This window comes from Rhinolophus hipposideros (genome assembly GCF_964194185.1).
Source record: "Rhinolophus hipposideros genome assembly, chromosome: 3".
Taxonomy (NCBI): domain Eukaryota; kingdom Metazoa; phylum Chordata; class Mammalia; order Chiroptera; family Rhinolophidae; genus Rhinolophus; species Rhinolophus hipposideros.
The window spans coordinates 23,520,397-23,544,446 of NC_138049.1; the positions used below are offsets into that span (position 1 = coordinate 23,520,397).

The window sequence follows — 24,050 nt, forward strand, 5'->3', positions numbered from 1 at the left end:
TTCTCTAGGGACAACTGAACCCCGGATTAGATGGGGGACTGGGAATGGGAGCGTCGTCTTCAACTCAAGATACATGTTCAATTAAAAGTGCTCTGTGTTAACATAAATCTCGTGGCTTTCAGTAGTGTTGTAAGGAGGTATATTAAGTCAGATATAGTGGGAAGATTTATCAACAAGAAGTTTTAAAGGGTGAATGATGTGGCTTGGTCTGTTTGGGTAGCCTTCAAACACAGAATGATGGAAGTGGCCAGAGATCCTATGGGTATACTCATATACCCTCAGTAATGGCTCCAGATACAGACAATGAAATTAAGCATCATTATTATTCCAGGACGTGTTCCAAATGCTTTACATATATTATTCTATTTAATCTTTGCAACAATGCTATGAAGGTTAATATCTCCATTTTATTGAACACACTGAGACTCATCAATCCAAATCAGTTGTCCAAGGTCACACATATTTTAAGTGTCAAAATCAGGATTCAAATTCAAAATATTTCCTAATTTCCCTTCTGATTTTTTTTTTCCTTTCACCCAGGGATTATTTAAAAGTGTTTGTCTTTATGGCCCATCATATGTGGTCTGTCTTGATGAACATATTAAATGCACTTGGAAAGAAGTTTTGTCCAGATGTTAGGTATGATGTTGCCTAAGTAACAAGTAGCTCTAGATCATTTATATCTTTACTGAATTTTTATCTAGTTGTTCTATCAGTTGTTCAGGGATGGATGTTTAAAAATCTCCTAGTGTAATTGTGGAATTTTCTGCTTCTTTCAATTACGTCAATTTTTGCTTCATGTATTTTGAAGCATTTATATAACGTATATACATCGTTATGGTTGTTAGGTCTCCTTGATGACTTAACTGTTTTATCACTATGAAATGCCCTTTAGTAATCATCTTTATCCTGATGTTTACATTATCTGATATCAATAAAAGTAAGTTTTCTTACTCTTATTGCTTGTATGGCATAGCTCTTTCAACCTGAGACCTTTTATTTAAAGTGCATCTTATAAACAGTACATAGTTGGACTTTGCTTCTTTTCGGTCTTATGATATCTGCCATTTAATTAGAGTATTAGTACATTAACATATAATGTAATTGTTGGAATGACTGGATATACATCTACCATTTTATTACTTCTTTACTGTTTTTCATCTCTGCTTTCTGTTCTTTCCTGACTTCCTTTGGATTATTTGAATATATTTTAAATTCCATTTTAATTTATCTCTTGCATTTTTATTATACTTCTTTCCATTTTTAGTGGTTACTATATACATTGTATACATATATACAATATATACATACATGTATATATACATATACATATATATACAAAAATTATTACTATATACATTTTTAACTTTTCACAGTCCACCTAGAGTTAATACTGTATCACTCTACATAATATGTAGAAACAATGTAACTAAAGTCAATTTACTGGCACCCATCTTTACACTGTAATTGTTATGAGTATTACATTTACATATATTTACAAAGCCCATGACACTATTATAAGTTTTACTTTAAACTTTATATATATATATGAAAAAACTGTGTTAATTGACTTCTGCAGTTACAAGAGGTGCTCAAAGTAGTTACCATCAATATATCAATGTCCAGACACTTCTGATTATGGCAAACTACTGCTTGAGCATAGACAGCATCTCTTAAAATAAATATGTATACATTTTTTGGTATCACCAGTATGTAAAAGATATATATATATCTTTTAAAATTAAAGGCAAAACTATCTCTTTTTACCCAGATATTTATCGTTCTGTCTGGTATCATTCCCTTCAAGCTGATGAACTTCTTTTAGTATTTCTTATAGTACAGAGCTGCTTGCAGTTAGTGCTCTTATTTGTTTGTTTGTTTGTTTGTTTATCTTTAAAATTTATTTTGCTTTCATTACTAAAGGCTATATTCATTGGATATAGAATTTTAGGTTGATAAAGGGTTTTTTTTTTCTTTCTCTCAGCCTTTTATAGAATCTGTATTCTGACCTCCATAATTTCAATAATGGAAATCAACAATAATTTGAATTGTTATCCCCCTTTATGTGATATGTCATTTACCTCTGGCTACTTTCAGGGTTTTTCTACTGGTCTTTGGTATTGAGAACTTTGACTACCTTATGCCCAGGTGTGTTTTTCTTCATATTTATCCTATTTTGGATTTGCTGATCTTCTTGTATCATTAATTTAGACCGGTGGTACCAAAAAAATATATACAAGTGGACTCTTTTGTCAATGTTTCTCAAGCAGTCACCATAATCAGAAATGTCTAGACGCTGATGGTAACCACTTTGAACACCTCCTGTAATTGCAGACGTCAAAGTGACTTGTATTCATCTTTTGTTATCAGTATATATTGAGTATTACAATTTTAATACAGTTTTTTCCTTTCTTAAAATGTGTATACATTTTTTTGGCACTCTCTGTATATTTCACCAAATTTGGGGAAGTTTCAGCCATTAGTTCTCCAAATATTTTTTTTCTGCCCTATTCTCTCTCTTTTCCTTCTAAAATTCTAAGTCTATGTGTGTTAGACCTTTGATATTGTCCCACAGGTCCTTGAGTCACTCTTCATGTTCTTCACCAATTGTTTTTCTCCTTTATCTTCAGATTAGATCATTTATATTGGTCTACCTTCATATTCACTGACAGTTTCTGCTCTCATCTCTATTCTGCTCTAAGTACACCCAGTGATATTTAAATTTCATATTTTGTAACTTTTCACTTCAGAATTTCCGCTTGGTTCTTTCTTTTAGATTATTTTTCTCTCCTGAGATTTCCTATTTTTTCATTCATTGAGACAATATTTTCCTTTATATCAATGAGCATACTCATATGTCTATATGTAAATTAATAATTCATTGATTCACTAAATAAACATGTACAGAACACTGATGGATCACAAGCCAGGCACAGCACCAGTTCTAAGATGTACATGATGCTTGCAAAGTTTGTTTTCTTAGGTATTTCAGGATATGTCTCTCCATCTTGTTGGCATTATTAATTTTTACTTTGAATTATGTGCTTGCTAAAGAAAAGAAAATTTTCTCATTGCCCAAATGATTGCATTTTCTTTATCAATTGACTCAAATTTTGTAAGATTGTGCTAGATTTATTTTTCTCTCATTGAAAAACAACACAATATAAAATGCAAAATGTCATTTTGTGGGCCAAGAATGGGTGCTATGTTGGTTTGACATTTTTTTAACGCCATCATAACATCCACCTTTTTTTTGTAGCCAGCTGCTGGTGAAAAATTCAGAGTTGCTGCATAGCATGAGATGGTTCTTTCATTTACTTATTCATTCATGGATGGGATAACCATAAATGCAAATGGCATTCAGATCATGTCTGTAATTTTATGACCAGGAACTTGTTGACTTCTAAGCTAATCAGGAACTATGAAGAAACAATCACTATCATATGTATATTCAATTGCTCTTAACAAATGGCCATAATCATTTGCAGTGAAATTATGTATAATAAGTGTTAGCACACAACGTTCAGGGAAATATCTCTGATAGTTAATTTCTTCAGATTACGAAGTACCAATATCTTCTACAATATCCCTAAGATATTGTCACCCAAGAAATGTTTATACCATGAGTAAATTATGATTCTGGTATCAGGAGTCATGTTAGAGTTAGAAATTCTGTGTAAATATTGTAAAGGAAAGAGGACCCTTAATGATAAATTAAAATATTTCCAGAGCATATATGTTCAGCATCGGTTTTTATTTTGATCACATTATTCTACTATCATAATAAAGATTTGCACAATTACTTCTGTTTATAGCATTATTCCTCTTTTCAAATCCTGTTACACAATTTGGTCATGGTCAGCAAGCAAATGCAGTATAATTTTACTTGCCAAAAATGAAGCAAGCTTTCATAATAACAATTAATCATAACTGAAAGGAATCCTAAAATGCCTGTATCACTTGTCAGCAGTGTATCTTTGGTATGATGTAGCAAAATTAAATCTTTTTATTCTAAAAGAATGAGAAAAATAATCACAAAGCAAACAATACTCAGTATAGATATGGAAGAAATTTGGATACATTGTTAGTTAGCAATGAAGGGAGAGTTTTGATTTAGGAGAAAAGAGAACAGAAATGATACCAAAGTTAATTTCCAATTCCTGCATGTTAAAGCAAAAGAGGGGAAAATTAGATGTTTCATTTTAGATTTAAAGAAGATTTGGAACTTAATATTGCTTTCAGATTCAAAATTTACATTGAACATTTCAATTACCCTACATGACACGTGGGATGATTAGTCTTCAGAAATCCAGCATATTTTCTAAGATTTTCTTTTACATTATTGAATTGCTGCAATTAATCTCTAGCTACTGTGTTTCCCCAAAAATAAGACCTTGCCGGACAATCTGCTCTAATGCGTCTTTTGGAGCAAAAATTAATATAAGACCCAGTCTCATTTTACTATAATATAAGACCAGGTCCATAATATAATTAACATAACAATATAATATAATATAACATAACATAATACCGGGTCTTATATTAATTTTGTATCCAAAAGATACACTAGAGCTAATTATCCAGTTAGGTCTTATTTTGGGGGAAACAGGGTATCTTGGTTTCCTTTTCAAGTTTTTTGATGAAAGATTTTTTCCTACCAAAATAGTTTATGCCGTGATCACTTATATTTACAAACCTTGGATAACACAATTACGTGGCTAATATGCCATAATTTTTATAGAGGAGTGTAGGATCTATTCTTCTTTTTTCGGTACCAAACCAAAGCAACGCGTGATCTGTCTCATCAATCAGTAAAGCCAAGTGCCTTTTCTTCCAGGCCACAGTCAAGAAATCAAAACCGGGTGACTGCATGTTTATTAGAAATCGCTGCAGTTTATTCACTCAGCAGGAGACCCATCATCTTTAAAACAAGCCTATTCATCACCAGCTGTCAAATTCAAGACTCTCACTGCACCTGCTCCGAGTGACTGTGTGTTCACAACTGAAACCTTTGCTCATACATTTATTTTGGGGCTGAGCAAGATTAGCTCTAGAGAACTGAGAGAAAACTTCCTACTTTCCCTGCACACTAATCTCCTTTTATTGATGTAACCCTGCGTTCTATAAACCTGGGGTGATGTAAACAAGTAAAACGAAAGATTTTGCTTTATGTATTTTTTTGTTTCTGTAGGAAGAAACCCTACAGCGAGCACGTGAGGAAGAAGAGAAAAGAAAAGAGATTACAAGTCATTTCCAGAGTACCTTGACAGATATCCAGGCCCAGATTGAGCAGCAGAGTGAGCGAAATATGAAGTTGTGTCAGGAGAACACAGAGCTCGCAGAGAAACTGAAAAGCATCATTGATCAGTATGAGCTCAGAGAGGAGGTGAGAACCACATCAGACAACTTAGAACACTACATACAGATCCTGACCTGGGTTGAGAAGGTGGGGGATGTGGTTAATCAGAAAGTTATGGCCAGCCTTCTCAATTGATTAATATTTAGGATTGGATTTCTTCTACGAGCCAAATAGAACCAGATGGTATTACGAAATACCTGGCTGAAAGTCATATGGAATTTCCTCAGAACTGGAATCACTGCAAAGCAGAGACAATAAATAGAAAGTGGTAGGTTGTGAGCACAGTTATCCTTGAAAACAGTATTTCTCAGCCTTTTTAACTCTCTGCAGAGCCAAGAAATATCACACACAGTCCCTCTTAAAACTCGCCGTATCATTAAGGGTCTGTATGTTATATACCCCACAAGCCAATACTAGTATTAGTAATGTAATAAATATAATTGTAATGATATTATGTATTCAGAACTTAGTGTATGCCATATGCTAAGAACTATGCGTACAATATGTCATTTAATTGTCTCAACAATCTTATGCACTGGATAATAAAATATTATCCATATTTTATAGATGGAAGCAGAGGCTACGAGACTAAATCACTTACCCATTGTTACAAAAGCCAAGAGAGCTTTGCTTTCAATAGTTTACATTAGGGAAACTATAAGGATCTTTTATTATTCAAAAATTATATTTTAATATTGGATATGTTTTTAAGACTCCAGATATTACTTTAGGATTTTGAGATATCATATTTCTTTCCCCATCGCACCCAAATTTTAAGTCTGTTTTAAAATGTAACATAACATAGTCAAAGTGGTTTTGTTGGCAACATGCTAAGATTTTGTCAAGAAAACAACTGAGCCAATAGCACATGGTAACAGCACTTAGGTAAATTGAGAAACTTCTTACAGTAAGACAAAATGCCATGCTACCCTTTCACAAAGATCACCTTGTCACAAAGATCAACCCTGTTACACAGTGGAGGTTTGGGCAAAAGCAAAACATAAGGAGCTACAAAGAAACATTGCCACATTCTTTAGAAAGATCTCAGGTCGGTAGCCTGGTAAACTGGTTGTATATTCCTGGGACTGGTTCCCAGGAATATACACCCAAGGATAGAATTCCTCATGTCCTCTTGCCAGTGGGACCCCCTAATGACCAAGAAACACTTCACCACACTGGTAGAGAGATCAAAAGGTGTGGCGGCACAAAGTAGCACATTTGCATATCAATGCACCTGTGACCTTTGGCCTTGTCTTAGCCACCAGAGTGACAGAGTTGTGGCCTAACCTAGGGCCACATGCTGGTATCCCAGACCTTCCTCCCAACCCTGGAGGCAACAGTATGAAGGAGAATTCACCATGATAAATTAATGTTGCACTTAAATGTGGTTCTATATCCATAGAAAGAACCCAAATACTGAGTGACAGTGTTGCAGCCCTTGTGACGTACAACATTTCTAGCATCGTATTCTAATAGTTACCAATTTAGAAAAATAATGTGACCTTTTGGAATTATTTGCTGAATTCTGGCACCATCACTTTTTGTCACCACATTTGCATGTAGTGCAAAATGCAGGGGACTTCAGCAATGTATGGCTTTTATACAAAGCCATAAGTGATGCTAATGCATTTATTCCCCTTTTTTTTAAATCTTAAAACCTGGAGAATGTGTGTTTATGTGAATATTACTTTTTAATTTACATTTTTCAGCACCAATAACAAGTCAAGCTTGATATGTGCACTTTATTTTTCCCTTAGCATCTGGACAAAATATTTAAACACAGAGAACTGCAGCAGAAGCTGGTGGACGCAAAACTTGAGCAGGCACAAGAACTGATGAAGGAAGCAGAGGAGCGACACAAACGTGAAAAGGAATATGTACCTATCCTTTGCTTGTGTCAATATGATTGTCTGGTCTGCCGTGGGGTCAGAGAACCCCCAAGAAGGTTGTTTTTAAGAAGGGTCACAGAGCCCTAGACTGATGGAGAAAGAGCCTGAGCTTCCCTAGAGACTAACTTAACCAGCCCAGTAGGAGGCACTATATCTAAACTACTTTCTGCATAAAATAATGATGTATCCATTCACAAATCTTTCTCAACTGCCTGTCATGTGCTAAGCGCCATCCTGGGTGTTGGGGTATAGTAGTGAACAAGATGGAGAAGGCCATGACCCAGCATGGAGACTAGCGTCTAACTAGGAAGAGACAGGCAATTAACAAGCAAACAAACAAGAAAGGGTAATTTTAGATAACAATACGTGCAACTAGGGCAATAGGAGGAACTGAGAAGGGGCAGGAGGAACTGAGAAGGGGCAGAAGGAAGGCCTCCGCTAGAGGAGAGGCTTGAGCTGAGCCCTGCCTGGTGAGAAGGAGTAAGAGAGGTCTCCAGCAGCAGTGTCTGCAGCAGTTCCCGATGCTGGAACCAGCTTGGCATGGTCCAGAAACGGGAAAAGGTCAGGGTAGCAAGAGCATGTTGAGCCAGTGGGAGAAAGTTTCAAAATGAAGTTGAAGAGATAAGCAGGAGCCAAGTTGTATAGCTTTGTAAGCTTGGAAAATAGTTTGGATTTTATTCTAAATATAATGGGAAAGGACTGGGTAGGTTCAGCAAAGGAAGTGACATGATCTGCTTGGCATCTGTAAAAGATGAATTTGGATCCTGAATGGAAAATGAACGAAAGAGGGACAAGAAAGCAGGACAGTTAGGAGGCTACTGCAGCAATGTGGGTGTGCTATGATGACGGCTTGGATTAGAGAGGCGGCAGTGGTGAAGGAAAGCTGGCCATGGATGAAAGTTATGTTTTCAATGTAAAACCAGCAGGCAATGCTGTGCACTGAAGATGGTGACAGGAGGAAAGGGAGGAGTCAAAGAAGACTCATTAGTTTTGGGGTTAACAAACTCTGTGGTGTCTTTTACTGACATCTCATTAACCCCAAATACTCCAAGACACCTATCAGGCCATTTTACAAATGAGAGGTTCAGAGAAGATGTGCAACTTGTTTAATTAAGGTCACACACTGCTGGGTGACCAAGATGTGTTGCATACCCAAGTGTGTCTGCCCCCAAACCCAAACTGTGACAGTACATCACACTCAGAGGTGTGTTTCAGAGGCAAGAGTTGAAGTGTGTGTCTATTGCTGGGGAGAAAGAGAGAGATTTAGGACAGTCAAAAGACCAATCATTGGAAGTTGGCTTTTTAACAATTGATCACAAGCTTTGACTTTGCTTAAAATCAGACCAGAATCACTTCACTTTGTTAGAATAATAATTTAAAAATAACTTTGGTTTTCAAATGTAGCAACCAAAGGATGAATTTTGAAGAACATAACCTAGTAGACATTGAATAATTCCAAATCAGAAGTTCATGTGCTCTTAATAAAAAGATGAAATCATTAAAGCCATCTACAACCTAGCTCTCAAAGCAAGAAAAAAAACATTTAGTTATTAATCATATCCAAGAAAATGGATGTTCCACTGTTGTCATAATTACCCACTTAGGTAAAATATGCTTCCTACAGGATATCAGTACTTTTGGTACATAATAGATGAGACATGACAGAGGAATGACTAGGCAAAGATTCCTGTGAGGGAAGCTGAGGGGCAGAAGTAGGGGTGACCCAGTCTTAGCAAGAAACTACCATGCTCTGTATTTTCCTACCCTGGTTCGGCAACACATAGCCAATTTTGAGTCAAAGAAAGATAGGCCGCCATCAGTTCATCAAAGATGGCCAGCCACCTACCCAGTTTCTAGCTCGGATGCTTCTTTCTGAAAGTGAAGAAATATCACATCAGAGCTGGGAGGTTTCCTCACTCAAGTATAACAAGTAGCCTCCTCTCCATCAAGGACCACCCATCACAACAGGCCTCCTCAGCCTGCTTAGGAAAGCAAGTACAGGGCCTGCTTAGGAAAGCCAGTACATGGTGGCCCAAGTACAGGGCCACCATGCGGCTCAGATGGCCAGAGGGGGCACTGTAGGTCTTCTACTTCACAGAGAGCCCAGACCTCTCCAATTATTGCACTTCTATACTAATTCATCTGCACTGCATGCTGGGAGGTATAGAGGAATGTATGTAACCCATCTTATAAATGGAGAGGTTAAGCCATGGGAAAAAACAAACTTGGATAAGACAAAAGATGCCTTCAAGGTTTTAAAAATAATGATATCATTGTTTTCTTTGTTGTTGTTGCTCTGATTACCAAAGTAATACATGGACCTCATGGACACTTTTGTGCAGTAAAGATAAACAAAAAGAAGAAAATTGAAATCGGCTATCTTCAAATACATTAGAATCTTCTTAACTGATAGCCACCTGAATGACTAACCAGATTAATCCACAACGTTCACCATTCTCTCTGTAAATGCCCTGACGATGCCCACAGCATGTCGAATCGTGTGGCTAGTGAGTCACTCTAGACTGTCTACACATGGTTGTTACCATGAAGTAAGATGGTGCAGATCAAGAATCAATCAGCCCTTTGCTCCCAAACCTTTTCTTTCCAGTTATCCTTATTTTTGCATTATGTAAACCAACAGAATCATACATTAACTGAAGCAATAGAAGTGTGAAAAGAAAGAATTATTTCTATGAAAACTATGCTTAATGCTTTGAAAGACTAGGCGTAAGCAAATAGCAAGAAATAATTGTCAAATTAGACGTGAGTAGCTATAAAAACTGGGAGAAAGTAGTAAAATTCTAGAGAATTAAACAATCAAGTGGCTTCACAAGTATGTTTAGGTTCCACCATGTTTGTTCAAAGAATAAAAAATATTCTAAATCTTGTATGGCACATCATGGATATGATTTTTGTGAAAACAAAGCAAACCCCTCTGAATTCCAATCTGAAAGTCCACATCCAAAACAAACACCAGAGCCCTATATCAAAGTGGATAAACAGATGAACAGACATCTTAAAATAACGTGTTTTACGTGTGTGTCATTTTTATGCCTAAAACAATTTTTTTCAGTTTAACCCCTCAGCTCCCAGTTCTGATTAGGCTTCATATGAGGGACTTTGGTTGTATTTGAAGGGCTACCTTAAGGAAAAGAGATCTTATTTTGCAAACTTATACAGGACTTATTTTGTAAACCTTACACAGGATTTGAAACAATAGGTCAAATTTCTAACCCAATGTTTTTCAAACTGTAATCCATGGACCCCCCATATCTAAACCATCTTGGGTATTTGCTTTAAGTACAGATTCCAATCACCCACGAAATAATTTCTAACTCATAGTCTCAGAGAGGGATTAGCATTTTAACATGTGCCCTAGGGGATTCTGTTGCATGCTATGGTAAACAGGGGTTTAGGAGACTAACTTTGGGTTTGACCTAAAGGAACAGTTGTCATAACATTGCCCCAGGTGGGGATGCTCTGGACATGTTCAAGCAGAGGCTGAATGATGGCTGGGCAGAATTTCAAGAGAAGATTCCAGAATTTGGTAGGAGGTTGAATTTTGTGTGATTAATGCTTCAGTTGAAGATGATTTCTCTTTTTTTCCCCAATAGAACCACTCATTTTTAGTTGAGAATCCAACTTTTTAGACCAGTTGTTTTTTAGATTTCTTAGATTCTTTACAATGTTCCCCCAAAAATTAACCTAAGAGGGTTAATTATTAAGTTAATACAGAGTTTATACCAATGACAGCCAAATGGTAATTTAAAAGACAGAATGACAGTCCTTCCACGCATTCTCTCTCCTCACAGTTGCTGAACCAGGCAGCAGAGTGGAAACTTCAGGCCAATGTGCTGAAGGAACAAGAGACAGTCCTGCAGGCTCAGGTGAAGTGTGTGTTTGGTGTGGTGTGGGGAAAGAGGTGGAAACAATGCTTGGGATGTGCTTGCCTTGCTCTACCCAAGAGTCTGTGAACGAAAGGTGGCAGGAGGCGGAGGGACAGGAGTTACAAATGAAGAATAACTTTATATTTATTATTTTTAAGTAAGAATAAAAGCACAATGTATGTCTAAGAAAACGAAATGCCTTTGCACTGACAACATCAAAAGGTTTGTTGACATGCACATGAGGGCACCAGAATGGTCACCGAGAATGAGCTGGTGTCCAGGTTCTGACCTGTCTGTTCATATGTCTTCTCTCTCCCCTCACCCATTACCCTAACAAGGTAAGAATAAAGCCTAAAATGTTCAGATGTGCCATCTATAACTGTCAGTACTGAAAATGTTCTGATTTGTTTGATATTATTTACAATAAAAGGAATTTAGAAAATAGAGTCAGCGCCCAAGTTTTTGCACTATCTGAGGTTGGTTTGATCAGTGGCAAACGTCTAGAAATGGTGGAAAGTCAGGAACGATTTTGATTTGGCTTTCTGATGTCATGTGTGTGTTTTGACTAGATTGTGGGAATTCAAAAGCCTCATGCAACAGCTGACTCTGGGGGAAAGCCAGATCTACCCATCTTTTCTGTATCCTGAGGGTTCTGCCTCTCCTGGCAAACATTCCCTGTCAGGTTCCAGGACAGCCATCATGCCATAGGTCATTTGCTGGTAGAAATGCCCACGCGCTGAAGCAACTGTGAAATCACATAAAATAAATTCACAGAAAGTGCCCTTCCAGGCTGGGCAGCATTAATTTAAGATTTGGGCAATTCACTTGTCAATGTTTATGGGCTGACTGCTGAATACTCGTTCATTATAAAGCCAAACCAAAGCAAAAAAAAAAAAAAAAAAAAAGCCCCTGTCGATTGAATGAATGAAAAAGTTTAATGAATACTTGTTCATTGTAAAATAAAAAACAAGAAAACTAAGAAAGTTAAAATCACAAATTATACCACTACACACACAGAAACACAGATAACATTTGGATCTCTAACCTTCCTAAAGCATGCTTTTCCAATGTGTGTACCAAATGCAACAATGAATTGTTTTCCCCCAGTAATATATCAAAATTGTTTAAAAATACTAATTACGTAGACATTGGAGCCATAATGTTTTTGACTATCAATAGAATGAAAGGACTCAGAGTTAAACAACCAAACTTTAGAATTACAAGCTCAAGGTCATCCTTTAAGAGGTTACGGAACCTATTATATCCTGGTGCAGGGTAGGTAGCAGGCTGTGGCCGCTCTCTAACCATAGGCAGGCAGGGGGAAGGAGGTGTGACCTCACTGTCGTAGCAGGAGTCCAGAGAAGCAAGCCAAGGCTTCTGGCCCTGTCTCTGCCCTATTCACAACTGAGCTTTGAGAGGCACAATCGACATACCTGAAGCTATTCATTGTTTGCATCATGTTACAAGCGATCGCTACTTCTCCTTGCTAAATAAAGATAATGAACTTGAGAAGAGTAGATTAATCATTAGACTCTGGACTAGAGAATGACTCATTCAGCATCAATGTTATATTTTTAAAACTTTTAAACCTTGAAAAACAAAGTCTATCACAGATTGTTTTGCATAGCACTCAAACACTTCCTTTGGTTGTACAATATCTTTAAAGGGATGGGTGGTAGGAGAGGGAGTCCTTAATCCCATTTCTACCATCTGAGCAAGGGAACTATCAAGGATGAATTATGTTTTCCTCGATGGAAGTCACTTTTCAATCATAAGACAACAGCTTGCCAGTTTGGGGCATGCTTCACACTTAGGGAAGAGATGTCTGGTTTTCAATTATACAAACCAAAGCAATAGAGTAAATGTCAGAGATGATCAATGGAATGCAATTGTCACTACAGATAGAGTGTTCATTGGATCGATAAGGATGAAGATGGTAGTTGATGTGGAAAGTCAGCAATACCTGACAACGCAGACACAAAATACTGCCCAAGGGGAAAGATCAGTGAGTAAGTTGTTAAAGACTGGCCATCATAATCTTTCAACTCAGAAGTCCTCACCTTATCAGTACAGGATGAGGGGAGATTCCTCTGCAACTGCTATCATAATTGACTTGTTCCCAAACCAAATCTCACAAGTTTGCTAAGACCATTCCTGGACACAATTCTGTTTCCTATATGCTATGAATGTTTATAATTAAAATTCGGTACTCAGTTAAAGGAATGTGTCTGTGACTCGGCCCATTTGAAAGTGAAATGTCGAGGTAATTATTATTACCAACCCTAGAATAGTTGCTTTCTATTTCTATCTCTGTTAGGAGAGGTACTGTGGATGACCTCTGGATGTCCCTTCCATGCTTTCCTGTAATACCAAAGTGAGAGTAGGAACATGACACACCAAACCAAACATGCATCACGTCAGCAAACTAGTGAGAGGGAAACTACTACCAAACAAATATCCATTTGGTAAATAGAAAGTGTACATTTTTAGATAGAATACTGGGAGAGTTAGAGTCGGTTACTTGAGAAAGGTATAATCCACACAGATCTTGTGATGTATCGTCAAATAGAAAGAAAAGCAGAACATTATAAACAATCACCAGAAGGGGGAAATGGAGAGCTCTTGTTTAATGGGTACAGAGTTTCAATTTTGCAAGACAAAAAAGTTCTGGAGAATGGTTGCACAACAGTGTGAATATACAATACTGAACTCTATACTTAAAAATGGTTACGCAAATCAATTTTATGTTATGTATATTTTACCAAAATTTAATGAAAAAAAATCATTAGAAAAAGGCCAGAAGAGGTGGTAATGAAGCAAGACACTATTTCTTGGCACTCTGGGTGTGTCTGTCTTCTCAACCTGCCCAACTGATAAAACAAAAAGAACACTTTGCCCGCACAAAGGGAGAGCTGGCTCGGGCGGGTGTAGCTGCTCGGCTAACACTGCCAAGTTTGTCTCTGTGAGAGGGACCGCACATTTGCTCAGTCCTGCCCCCTCCTGTCTGCAGCCTGCACTACAGGGCTGCAAGAGAGGCTTGGGAGGACCACTTCAGAAGACCATAGAATCTGTGACCCCCATGCAACTCTGCTGGAATTACTGAAAAGTTGGAAAAAGAAAGGGAAGGAAGTAAGACAACTAAGTTAATAAGAGTGCTTGGCCAAGAATACAAATCATCAGATTTTGTGACAGAAGGTGAAAGGATCAGCTGGGGGGTAGCTGCCCCCACTTTAGGTCTCGGGATCATGTGCAGTATTAGTAGCTAGTCCCACAGGAGCTTACAATACGGTAGAGCCTCTAAAATTGAGAGGTCTGACCTACCCATGGGCCCTGAAATTAATTCAGTGGATCCCAGCCAGTATGTTGAATGAAACAGAATTAAATATACCGAGAATTCATAGCACATAGTAAGAGCAAATAGAGTCTTATACACCATGTGTGTTCATGCACACGCGTGCAAAACCTTCCTGGCCATAAATTCCCTGAAGCGACTTTACCCAGTCATCTGTAATCTGTGTGCCAAAGAATCATGAGAAACACATTTTAGATCACCAGAGTTGGTTGCCCCAAACTCTGTCACATACTCACAGTGCTAACGAATGATTTCACAATGATGGTCAGCTGTTGTTTGACTTTTCTTTGGAAAATTTGTATTTTATGAAAAGGTTTTATGGTATCCTTTTGTTGTTCTTGTGTGCAGCAAAACCTTTACTATTCTGAATCATTTGAGAATGAACAATTCTAGACGAGCACATTTTCTGGGTTCCAGGGGTTGTTTGATTCCCACACACACCCTCTAACTCCCACCCCAAGACTAAGAACGTCTTCATTCTGCTGGCTTTCATTTGGTGTGCATTTCTCTGCTTTTGCAAGGACAGGCTCACAGGTACCAGCAGCTAGTCATTTGGTGCCTGCCTTCTGGCCAATAACCCAACCATCCCAGCCTACCTACCAAGGGCAGCCTCAAGTTCTTGTTTGTTGCTGGATGCTGCAGGCTTGCTTCTTTATACAAAAGACGTTTCTGTGCCCATCGGAGGACTTGGGGCTGTTCCAGGCACTTACAGGTACCAAAGGCTCATTTGAAAATGCAGGCTTTACTTACTCGAACCATCCATATTAAATGTCCACTCACTCAAAACATGCTATCTTAAAATGATTTTCAAAAGCCAAATTTTATTCTTGTGTTACTGTCACTAACAATCAAGTATTGACAACTTTCCTTTCCTATCCTACCCAATCCCCAAAGGCAAGCTTTGGAATTAAGGATGTGGAGGTACAAAGGCTCTTCTCTATCCTCCCGTGGTGAGCCACACACTGGCCAGCGCTAACCCATACGATGTTGTTTTTGTGCAAATGAGAAAAAGACATTCCTTCCTTAAGACTCATTATTTCCATCTGTAGAAAATTGGTATAAGAAACTGATTTTGATGAAAAGGGACATTTAACTGCTATTGGCTAGAACACTGGATTCATAAATATACAAAACCACAAGGTCTAAAATGGAAATAGTCATTGTTTAGAGTGGCACAACCTGCGTAATGGCAGCAGCCCTACTCCATGTCTCGCCCACATTTCTTGTATCACTTATTTTCATTTGTCTACATTCTCACTTCCTCCAAGACCAAGTACAAGGCTCACCATTTCTACACAAACATGGGTCTTTCGCTGACCAGGCACTGCACTTACCTGCTTTGTCACTTTGTAGTCACAGTCCCATAGTCAAGTGGTCTTTGGGATTGTCTTCCCATCCAGAGTGCAGGTCCCTTAAAAGCAGGAGCCACACGTTAAATACTTTTGTACATAAGAGTTCATGCATATGTTCAGAGCTCAATAAATATTTGTTGGTAAAAATTATATCATGCAATGGTGATAACATGTTTGATTATTTCATTTTTCTTTAAAGAAGTTCTTCAATTATAGTCACTGACCTAGGTTGATCTGATAGTCAATAAAAGAACTGAACGTATTACTGACACTGTATTGAGAATTCCCTTAAATCATTTTTCTTCTCAAATCAGGAACAATGACATGTTGTTTTGTTCTGGAAGCATTCAGAAAGCAGCCCTAAAATAGATTCACTCTTTCCCCTGCTTACAGCTCACTCTCTACTCTGGAAGGTTTGAAGAGTTCCAGAGCACACTGACAAAAAGCAATGAGGTGTTTGCCACTTTCAAACAGGAAATGGATAAAGTGAGTATTGCTTATCCCACACGAAACATTGACATTTTCTAATTTGACAGGCAATTCTCCTATGGGCTCATTTTTCTCTCGCTAACATATTCCAGTGCATTTCATGAAGTAATGAAACATTTATAGGTGCCAATGTGATTTGGGCTGTATTTTTTTATTGGCAAGTATCTGGTGAATTAATCTTAAGAAGAGTCCAAAAACACTAGGATACATTTTCTTTCCAAGGAAGACTGCTTTTTTCCCTAGTCCATGGATAGCTTTAAAAAAAAATAAAAAAATAAAAAAATGAAAAAAGGCAAGAACTAGCAGTTTAACATTATGTTGTTTATATTGAAATAAAAAAAATCTGTTCTGTAGATAAAAAAATTAAATGTAATGGCTGTATGCAATGTCAGAGGGGCAGTAGAGGGGGATAAGGGGGTTGTCACTGCGTGAGGGATATAAATAATAAATGCCTAACTATTTCATCGTTCTGTACACCTGAAACTAATAAAAAAAAGTTTAAAAAAATTTTATACAAATATGCAAGACTGGAATATTAGGGTAGAAAATACCATTTCATAGGACCCTTCTTAGAAGAGAAAATATGTAGTATGATATAACTTACAGAGCGTTTGAATGAGAATATGGAAACCTAAATTAAATTTTGGGTGTGTTCTTACTCATCAAGTAGTATTGGACAATTCACTCAACTTCCTTCAATTTGTTTTTAAATCTATAAAACAAGGAACTATTTCTCTTGCTTACTTCACAAGAGTGGGAAGTTCAAATAAATAAATATATTTTAAAATGGTTTTAAATGTTTTAAAAGTCTTTTACAAATATAAGGTGTTCATAGTATTGTGGGATATAATATTTAAATCCTATTCAATGTAGTGTTTTCCCAAAACAAGATCAGCATCAGAATTGTGCTTCTGAACAAGCATTGGTATGAACCATTTTTAAGCACAGAAAGCATCCTTTTCAAAACATTTTCACAAAATGAGAACTTTCATAATTCAGTGAGCAAATTTAAGTAGACTAACGTTTGTTAACAGTTACAGCTTTCCCACTCCTGGATCGATTTACCCAACTAAAAAAAAAGTTTTTTTAATTATAGAGTTTTAAGATTGAAATAAATATTAGATCAGGAAAAATGTTTATTTAAAAATTACATAGTTTTAAGATTGGAATAAATCTTAAAGAGAAATCTTAATCTTCATGATTAAGAGCAGAAGTTTTTAATCTGGAGTTTATAGACTTTCAGTAATAAATCTGAGAAGAAGCAAAAAATTTCATATTCATATTTGCATTTCTCTGAGTGTGGCCCCACAAATTTCATCAAATTCTGAAAAGGGCTGATGACCTTAAAAAGTTTATCAACTAATAAGTTGGGTAAAAAATGATCAAAATGAAAAACCACTGGAGGCTAACCTAGCTTCTTAGTAGAGCCCAGGAGCTGAGAGCCCGCGCCCAGCGTCTGGCCTCCCCCAGCCTCAGGCAGCTTGGCACAAAGCAACAATTGCCCAGCTGTGGTTCACCAGGGAAACTGCACCTGATTACATGCCTTGTCCTTTATCCAAGCAGAGAGCTCTAGCTGATCCTACAACCAGAAATGCGGGTAGTTTCAGGATTGAAAAAGACAGGCTGTGTTTCACTCACTTCTGTATCCCACATACCCAGCCCCAGCCTGGTGACGACCAGTCATTCCGTTGCATTAAATGGAATGAAATAATTCCCACCCCAGTCTCTGCTAACTCACCTGACTATTACTCCACCTCTTTGAGCCTCAGCTCCCCCATTTTAAAGTGGAGGTGAAAAAAAGAACCTCCTTGTGGGACTGTTTCAAGGATGAAATGATGTGTAATTGCATTCTGTGAACCCTATTGCACTCTACAAACGTAAAGACTGAGAAAATAGAAAGCTGCCTTGTGTGGCTACTCCTCCGATGTACCCAGATATTATCAACACTTTAATAGCTAAAGAGCCAGGCCAGCTTTCTCACTGATAGTCTTCTACTCAGTAAAGTAAATAATCAAAATTGCAAGCTTATTTGGGGGATTAAATTAAGCTATTTTTATTTTATTGATTGATTGATTTTGCTGTTTTTATTTTAAATGAAAGGAAAACCAATGACAAAACAGTGTGGCCCTAAGTTTCCTGAATTGGCTCCAGGGCCAAAAAGGTTTGTTCACCACTGACCTAAATGATTCGGGAATAAACTGTGACTTTCCCTACTCAGTCTTCATTCCTTGACCTTAAACTTGCATTTACTTCAGCGGCTGGTAACAAAAGGATTTTTCTTGATATCACATATGGAACTAATAGCTTCTTTGATATATTAACTCTTCAGGATTAATATTAAAACACTCTAATTTCTGTAGACAACTAAGAAAATGAAGAAGCTGGAAAAGGACACAGCCACGTGGAAAGCCCGGTTTGAGAGCTGTAACAAAGCTCTGTTGGACATGATTGAAGAGGTGAGGAAGCTTTTCCCTTAGCTTATTTTCCCCTGGCTCGTCAAACGTTCAGACGTAGAAAATTATAACTTAATAGTATAACTGATTACCTTTGAAAAAGGCCTGCATTTTTCTGGGATATGATAGATGAACATATAATGAAAATAATTAGAGCGAAGTAATTTAGAATCGGGTCCAGGCTCACAAGGAGCATTGTGACTCTCAACTCCCACGCCTACTTGTGGATCCCGAAGCTGTCCCCAAAGCAGCAGCAGGCCCGCTGGACTGTGAAGGCCTCAAAGGCCTGGCAGGTGTCTTACTTGTCTTTGATTTTCCCCAATGCCTAGCACACGACAGGTACAGAATGAATTAGTTTACTGATTTGAACATATTGAGAGAAGACCTTAGCTCAAGCACCCAGGATATGTGCTATTTTATAGACAGATGTGGAGATGTATTAATTCCTCCAACAGTCATTTAAACATTGATACTACATCAGGCTCCGAGTAGGTTTTGAGACTATACAGGCAACGATGCGTGAACCTTGACCTGAGAGGCAGGGCTGACAGGTTTACCTGTCTCCATGTAAACAAGTAAAAAAAAAAAAAAAGTCTTAAAGGGTACAGAGCAACACAAAGATGGGCCGAAGGAGTAAGAACAATGTCATGCACAAACACACTGTCACTTCTAGAGAAAAGAAGGAAAAGTGAACAGTTTGAGCAGCCAGCATCATGAATTAGTGTGTGGTGAATTTCTCTGGTTATAATGACTGTTCTAACAATTCATCCCAAATTGCAACCAATTCCAAAGAGATGAGCTTATTATCATCAACATCAATCAGACAGTTACTGGCCTAGCGTATGGCAGTTTATCTATAGGATAAATAAAGCACTGCTGATGGCCAAGTGCCAGCCCATCTCATTCATTTTGCCACAAGCTTTTGCTTACATGCTGTCTCGCAAGCAGAAAATTCATCTTTGATTTTAGAGGCCCTGGACTGCAGCAGAGAGAGGCTTTGCCATCTTTCTCTCCTAACCTCTGCCAGAATGACTAAAATTCTACCAGAGTCTAACATATAATGAGAAAAAAAAGAATTGATGTCTCTGACCAAGGGTCTATCCAGCCACCAGTCTGTGGTCAGACCCCAGAGCCTGGTAGACAAATTCCTGGACCAATGATTTTGTCTCCAGAAAGCATCCTGGCAGCTTTGCTTTTCATGATGTTTTATGCATGTGTATGTTTTCAAATCACAGAAAGCTCTGAGAGCAAAAGAATATGAGTGCTTCGTGATGAAAATTGGGAGGCTAGAGAATCTCTGTCGAGCTTTACAAGAAGAGAGAAATGAACTCTACAAAAAAATTAGAGAAGCGAAAATGCCTGAAAAGGATGATGAAGCTCAGCACATTTCGGACGAAGAGCCAGAGCCAACTGTTTCAGGGGGTGAACAGGCTGACACAGAGGACGCCAAGAGAGTTCAAGATGCCGTGAAAAGTCTGGCCACAGCCTTAGCGGTAATTCATTATCCTGGGTCAACCCTCGAGCTGTCCAAAGAATTCCAGCCAGAATTCCGCAGTCCTCCAGGGGCCAGTGACGCAGCCCTCAAAACGCCAGAACAATCCCCTCTGAGCCCTCCATGCCATTCAGAGAAGCCCCTGCCTCCCCCAATTCCCCAGCCTGAGGCAGAAGGAAGCAATGAGTCAGAACAGCCCCCCAGAGCCAGTAATCCCCCTGTAGAGTCAGAAGCAGAGCTCCAAGACCAGGGTCTCCGTGTTGAAGCACAGGCTGATCAGCAGCCCTGCAAGCCAGAGGGAGAAGCTTCCAGTCAGGCCCCACATTCCCCCTATGAGGCCTCCCTGTGGGTAATGGAGGCAAATGGTCCTGCCCCACCGCCCCCAGCAGGGGAGCAAGTTCCAGCTGGAGCACCTGGCTGCGAGTCCAACAGGCAGCCTCCACCAGCAGCAGCAGAGGGCCTGCTACAAGGGGTCTCAGCCAGACCCCAGGTGCCCAAAGTGTCTCACCCCAATCTAGAGGGAGTAGACTAAGCAGCACCGCGTCCTCGGAGGCTGATCTTCCTGACTTCACATCTTTGTCATAACAGATTTTCTTCTGAAAGTGGCAGTAAGGACTAGGGATGTCTATTGGAAGAGACTTAATTAGATTCAAAACATTTTTAAATGTTATGTAGAGCACATTCAGCCTTTGCTATTTGTTCTCAATTTATAACTGATACGGAGCTTTTCTATGTAACACTGGTATGTTGATGGTATAATTTTCCTGGATGGCAACAAAACATACGAATAGAAAATTTATATTATTATAATTTGCCATTAACATTGGACTTAATTCAATTTGTTGATCCACAGTAATATTTGGTATTTAAAGACTTCCACTACAATATATGACTATTGAAAATGTGATGTTGTATTTATTTCCATAGTTTCATTAAGTTCCATAGTAAGTATAGACGTCCAGGTTCCATTTAAACATTATATAAATAATATATGCACATGTGTGCATATATACGTATGGGTTGATTTTTGAATATATACATATATGTGCTTTTGCACATATACACACATGTGTATATTGTATGTATGTTTATATTTACATACATTTCTCTTATCCTTTTTTGAATTTCTCTCATGCAAAATATTTAGATGCCAGTCAAAAAGATGATCTCTTACTTGCACTTGGAACTACAGTAGACTAATGCCCTATGAAATCAGAAGTAGGTTCAGAACACAAGTACTTAGGGCAAAAATAAGTAACTCAATTGTCAATCAATAAATTCAACCAATTGATCAAATGACAGAACAGCAGCTGGGTTAGTTTCCAAATCTGTGTAGAATGCACAGATACAAAGATGACCACAAGAGGCCATAAACAGAATAGGGGAACTCTCGGAGCTGTAAATTGTTCACTTTTTCCAGCTTCTTCTTCTACACAACTCAGACCATGCCTTGCAACTCAACCCATTCATGGCTTTCTGCAAGGAAAGGGTTTGAAGTGGGAAAGGAAGTGGGTTGAAAGTGCTAAGACATGGAGGAATTGGGGTCCTCAGACTGAGAAGAGATTATGCTCATCCCCTGCCTCTTGTGCTACCAAAGTCTTGAGAATTTCTCAAAGCAGAGAATGAGTTTGTTTGTAAATAATAGTCTTGAGGCAGAATATTCACCTGACCCTGTCAACTCCTCGGTTCCCTCCCTGTCACCTACCACTGTCTCCAAAGAGTTTCCCACCACCTCTTGCTGTCACTGCCTCAGTCTATATTCTCAGAACAACTGCTCCTTCTTTCTAACCCCCTCTTTTGCAGTAGAAAATTATACCCAGACCTCATCTCAGCTATTGCTAAGTAAAAACTATTATTTTTCCAAAACAGAAATCCACACAGGGTCTCAACACGAGTGGTGAGGCTTACAAACAAGCACATTCTCTGCTTTGAGACATTCTCTACAGTCAGAAGTACAAAGAAAGCAAAGGACAAATGGGTCCATACTCAAAATGACTTGGAAAAATAGGTGAGGATTCAGGAGAAGGCAAAAGCTAGAAACACCTGGAGTTGTCTACGAGCACATGAGTATTATGTTATCATTTCTTGACACGAACCTCTAATAATATTGACAGTATAAACTATTCTACTTGGTGTAAAGAGAGACTGCACCAAAGAAATAGGAAGGAAGGAAGGAAAGGAAGACGGAGGGAGGAAAGGAAAAAAAGACCTAACCCAGGCCTACCTTAAAAGTTGGACTCAAGTAGAAAAATGGATAAAAGCAAGATTTTGTGCTACTCATGCAGGAAACCATTCTTCGGTGTCACATGTGGCTGTCTGCCAAGGCACACAAAGGCTTGTAGGCAGCAACCATATGCTACAAGAATTGTAAACTGCATAAAATTTGTTTGAAGTAGACAGTGAGGGTAATAACAAAATGCTAGTCAGGAAAAAAAAAAAGCATATCGCTATTTGAGAACCCATGTATTTCTAAAGGCTTAAAATATTATAACCACAGGGTATCCAGCCAAATTCAACATTACTTGAAATCTTAGAGATTTAAACATTCATTTAATTCAGAGCCAAATATTCACCATAACAATCCAGGAGGGTCTCCTTTTTCACTATTTACAAAGGCTAGACTTCCAAGATGGAGTAAGATTAGATAATCATAGTAAAGTCTCAGTCTAAACGTTTAGCAAGAGAAACGGAAGAGAGAGCCAAAATCCAGTAAATCAAATATTCTCAGACCCAAAGTTCATTTTTTCCTCATCCAAAAAGCTTTCATGGCAACATATTACTCAGTATATATCTTGGGCAGAGTTTCAGATACAAAAATTTTCCTGAAATTTGCAAAGCTTAATAGAGGCTTTGGGAGAATTATTTTAATATTTAAAGAATGTCTTTTGTGTTAGAATTGGGCCTTACTCATTGTAACAATAACTCATAAGACCTTAAAGAAGGTCTTTATCAAGTTCATGTAACTATTTCTAGAGATACCAAGTCTACTTACCAGAAACACTAGAATTGTTGGTGTTTTGCAAATGAAATAACTACAATTAATGTATTGATTAAAAAGGTACTTCTCTTCCAAAATGCTCTAGCAGTGGTTTTATTTATTTTTTATTTTCATTTATATTTATGTTTACTTTTTTTTGTTTATTTTTGTTACTTCTATGTTTCAACGATGCCTAGGAAAGATTGTGGTTTTATTCTATTGTTGGTTGAATTTTTGGTCTCTTGAATAAGTAGAAAGTAAAGTGAATACTTTGAAAATTCTGGTGTATGTGTGTGTGTTGAGAGAAAGAGAAGGAAAGAGGAAGGGAGAAAGAGAGTGAACGTGACTGCCCAGGCTAACAAGAGAGCAAGATGTGTGCCCCTCTGCCTGGCTACCAGCTGAGGGCAGACAGTTATCACACGGCCAGTGTTTCTCTTCAGTGTCAGTCTCCTATGAGACTATGTTTCCGCAAGTTTCTCTTAAATGTGTCCTCTCAGAAATACTCTGAGGTATAAGGGAGGGCGTGCAGAATATGTCAGCTCATTTTGCCTCTACTCCGTCCTTCTAACCGCTGCAAGAATTTTCTCTAGCAAGACCCAAAGAGGCCCGGCCATTCTGCCTTTTGCGTATGCTTTCTCCCCAGACCACACTGATCCAGGAGGGGCTTCTTGAACATGACATTTCCTATCACGCTTGGAGAAGAGGATTGCTTAGCTAGAACGGAAAAAAGATTCAACGCTGCCCATAAGGCTGTTTTTGCTCCTTTTTGCCTAGTATAGATACACAGTTTTAAAATAGAT

The 24,050-nt window shown here is 38.1% G+C and overlaps 1 protein-coding gene across 1 annotated transcript in view; it reads left to right on the top strand.

The window, feature by feature from the left end:
* TXLNB (taxilin beta) overlaps positions 1-23,524 on the top strand; it is a 41,213-nt gene extending 17,689 nt beyond the window's left edge. Inside the window, exons 5-10 of the mRNA XM_081045356.1 lie at positions 5,192-5,386; positions 7,117-7,236; positions 11,061-11,135; positions 16,233-16,325; positions 18,689-18,784; positions 20,017-23,524. Of these exons, the coding sequence (XP_080901482.1) occupies positions 5,192-5,386; positions 7,117-7,236; positions 11,061-11,135; positions 16,233-16,325; positions 18,689-18,784; positions 20,017-20,805 (1,368 nt within the window). The 3' untranslated portion in view covers positions 20,806-23,524. The remainder of the gene's footprint in view (positions 1-5,191; positions 5,387-7,116; positions 7,237-11,060; positions 11,136-16,232; positions 16,326-18,688; positions 18,785-20,016) is intronic.
* The last annotated feature ends 526 nt before the right edge of the window (positions 23,525-24,050 follow it).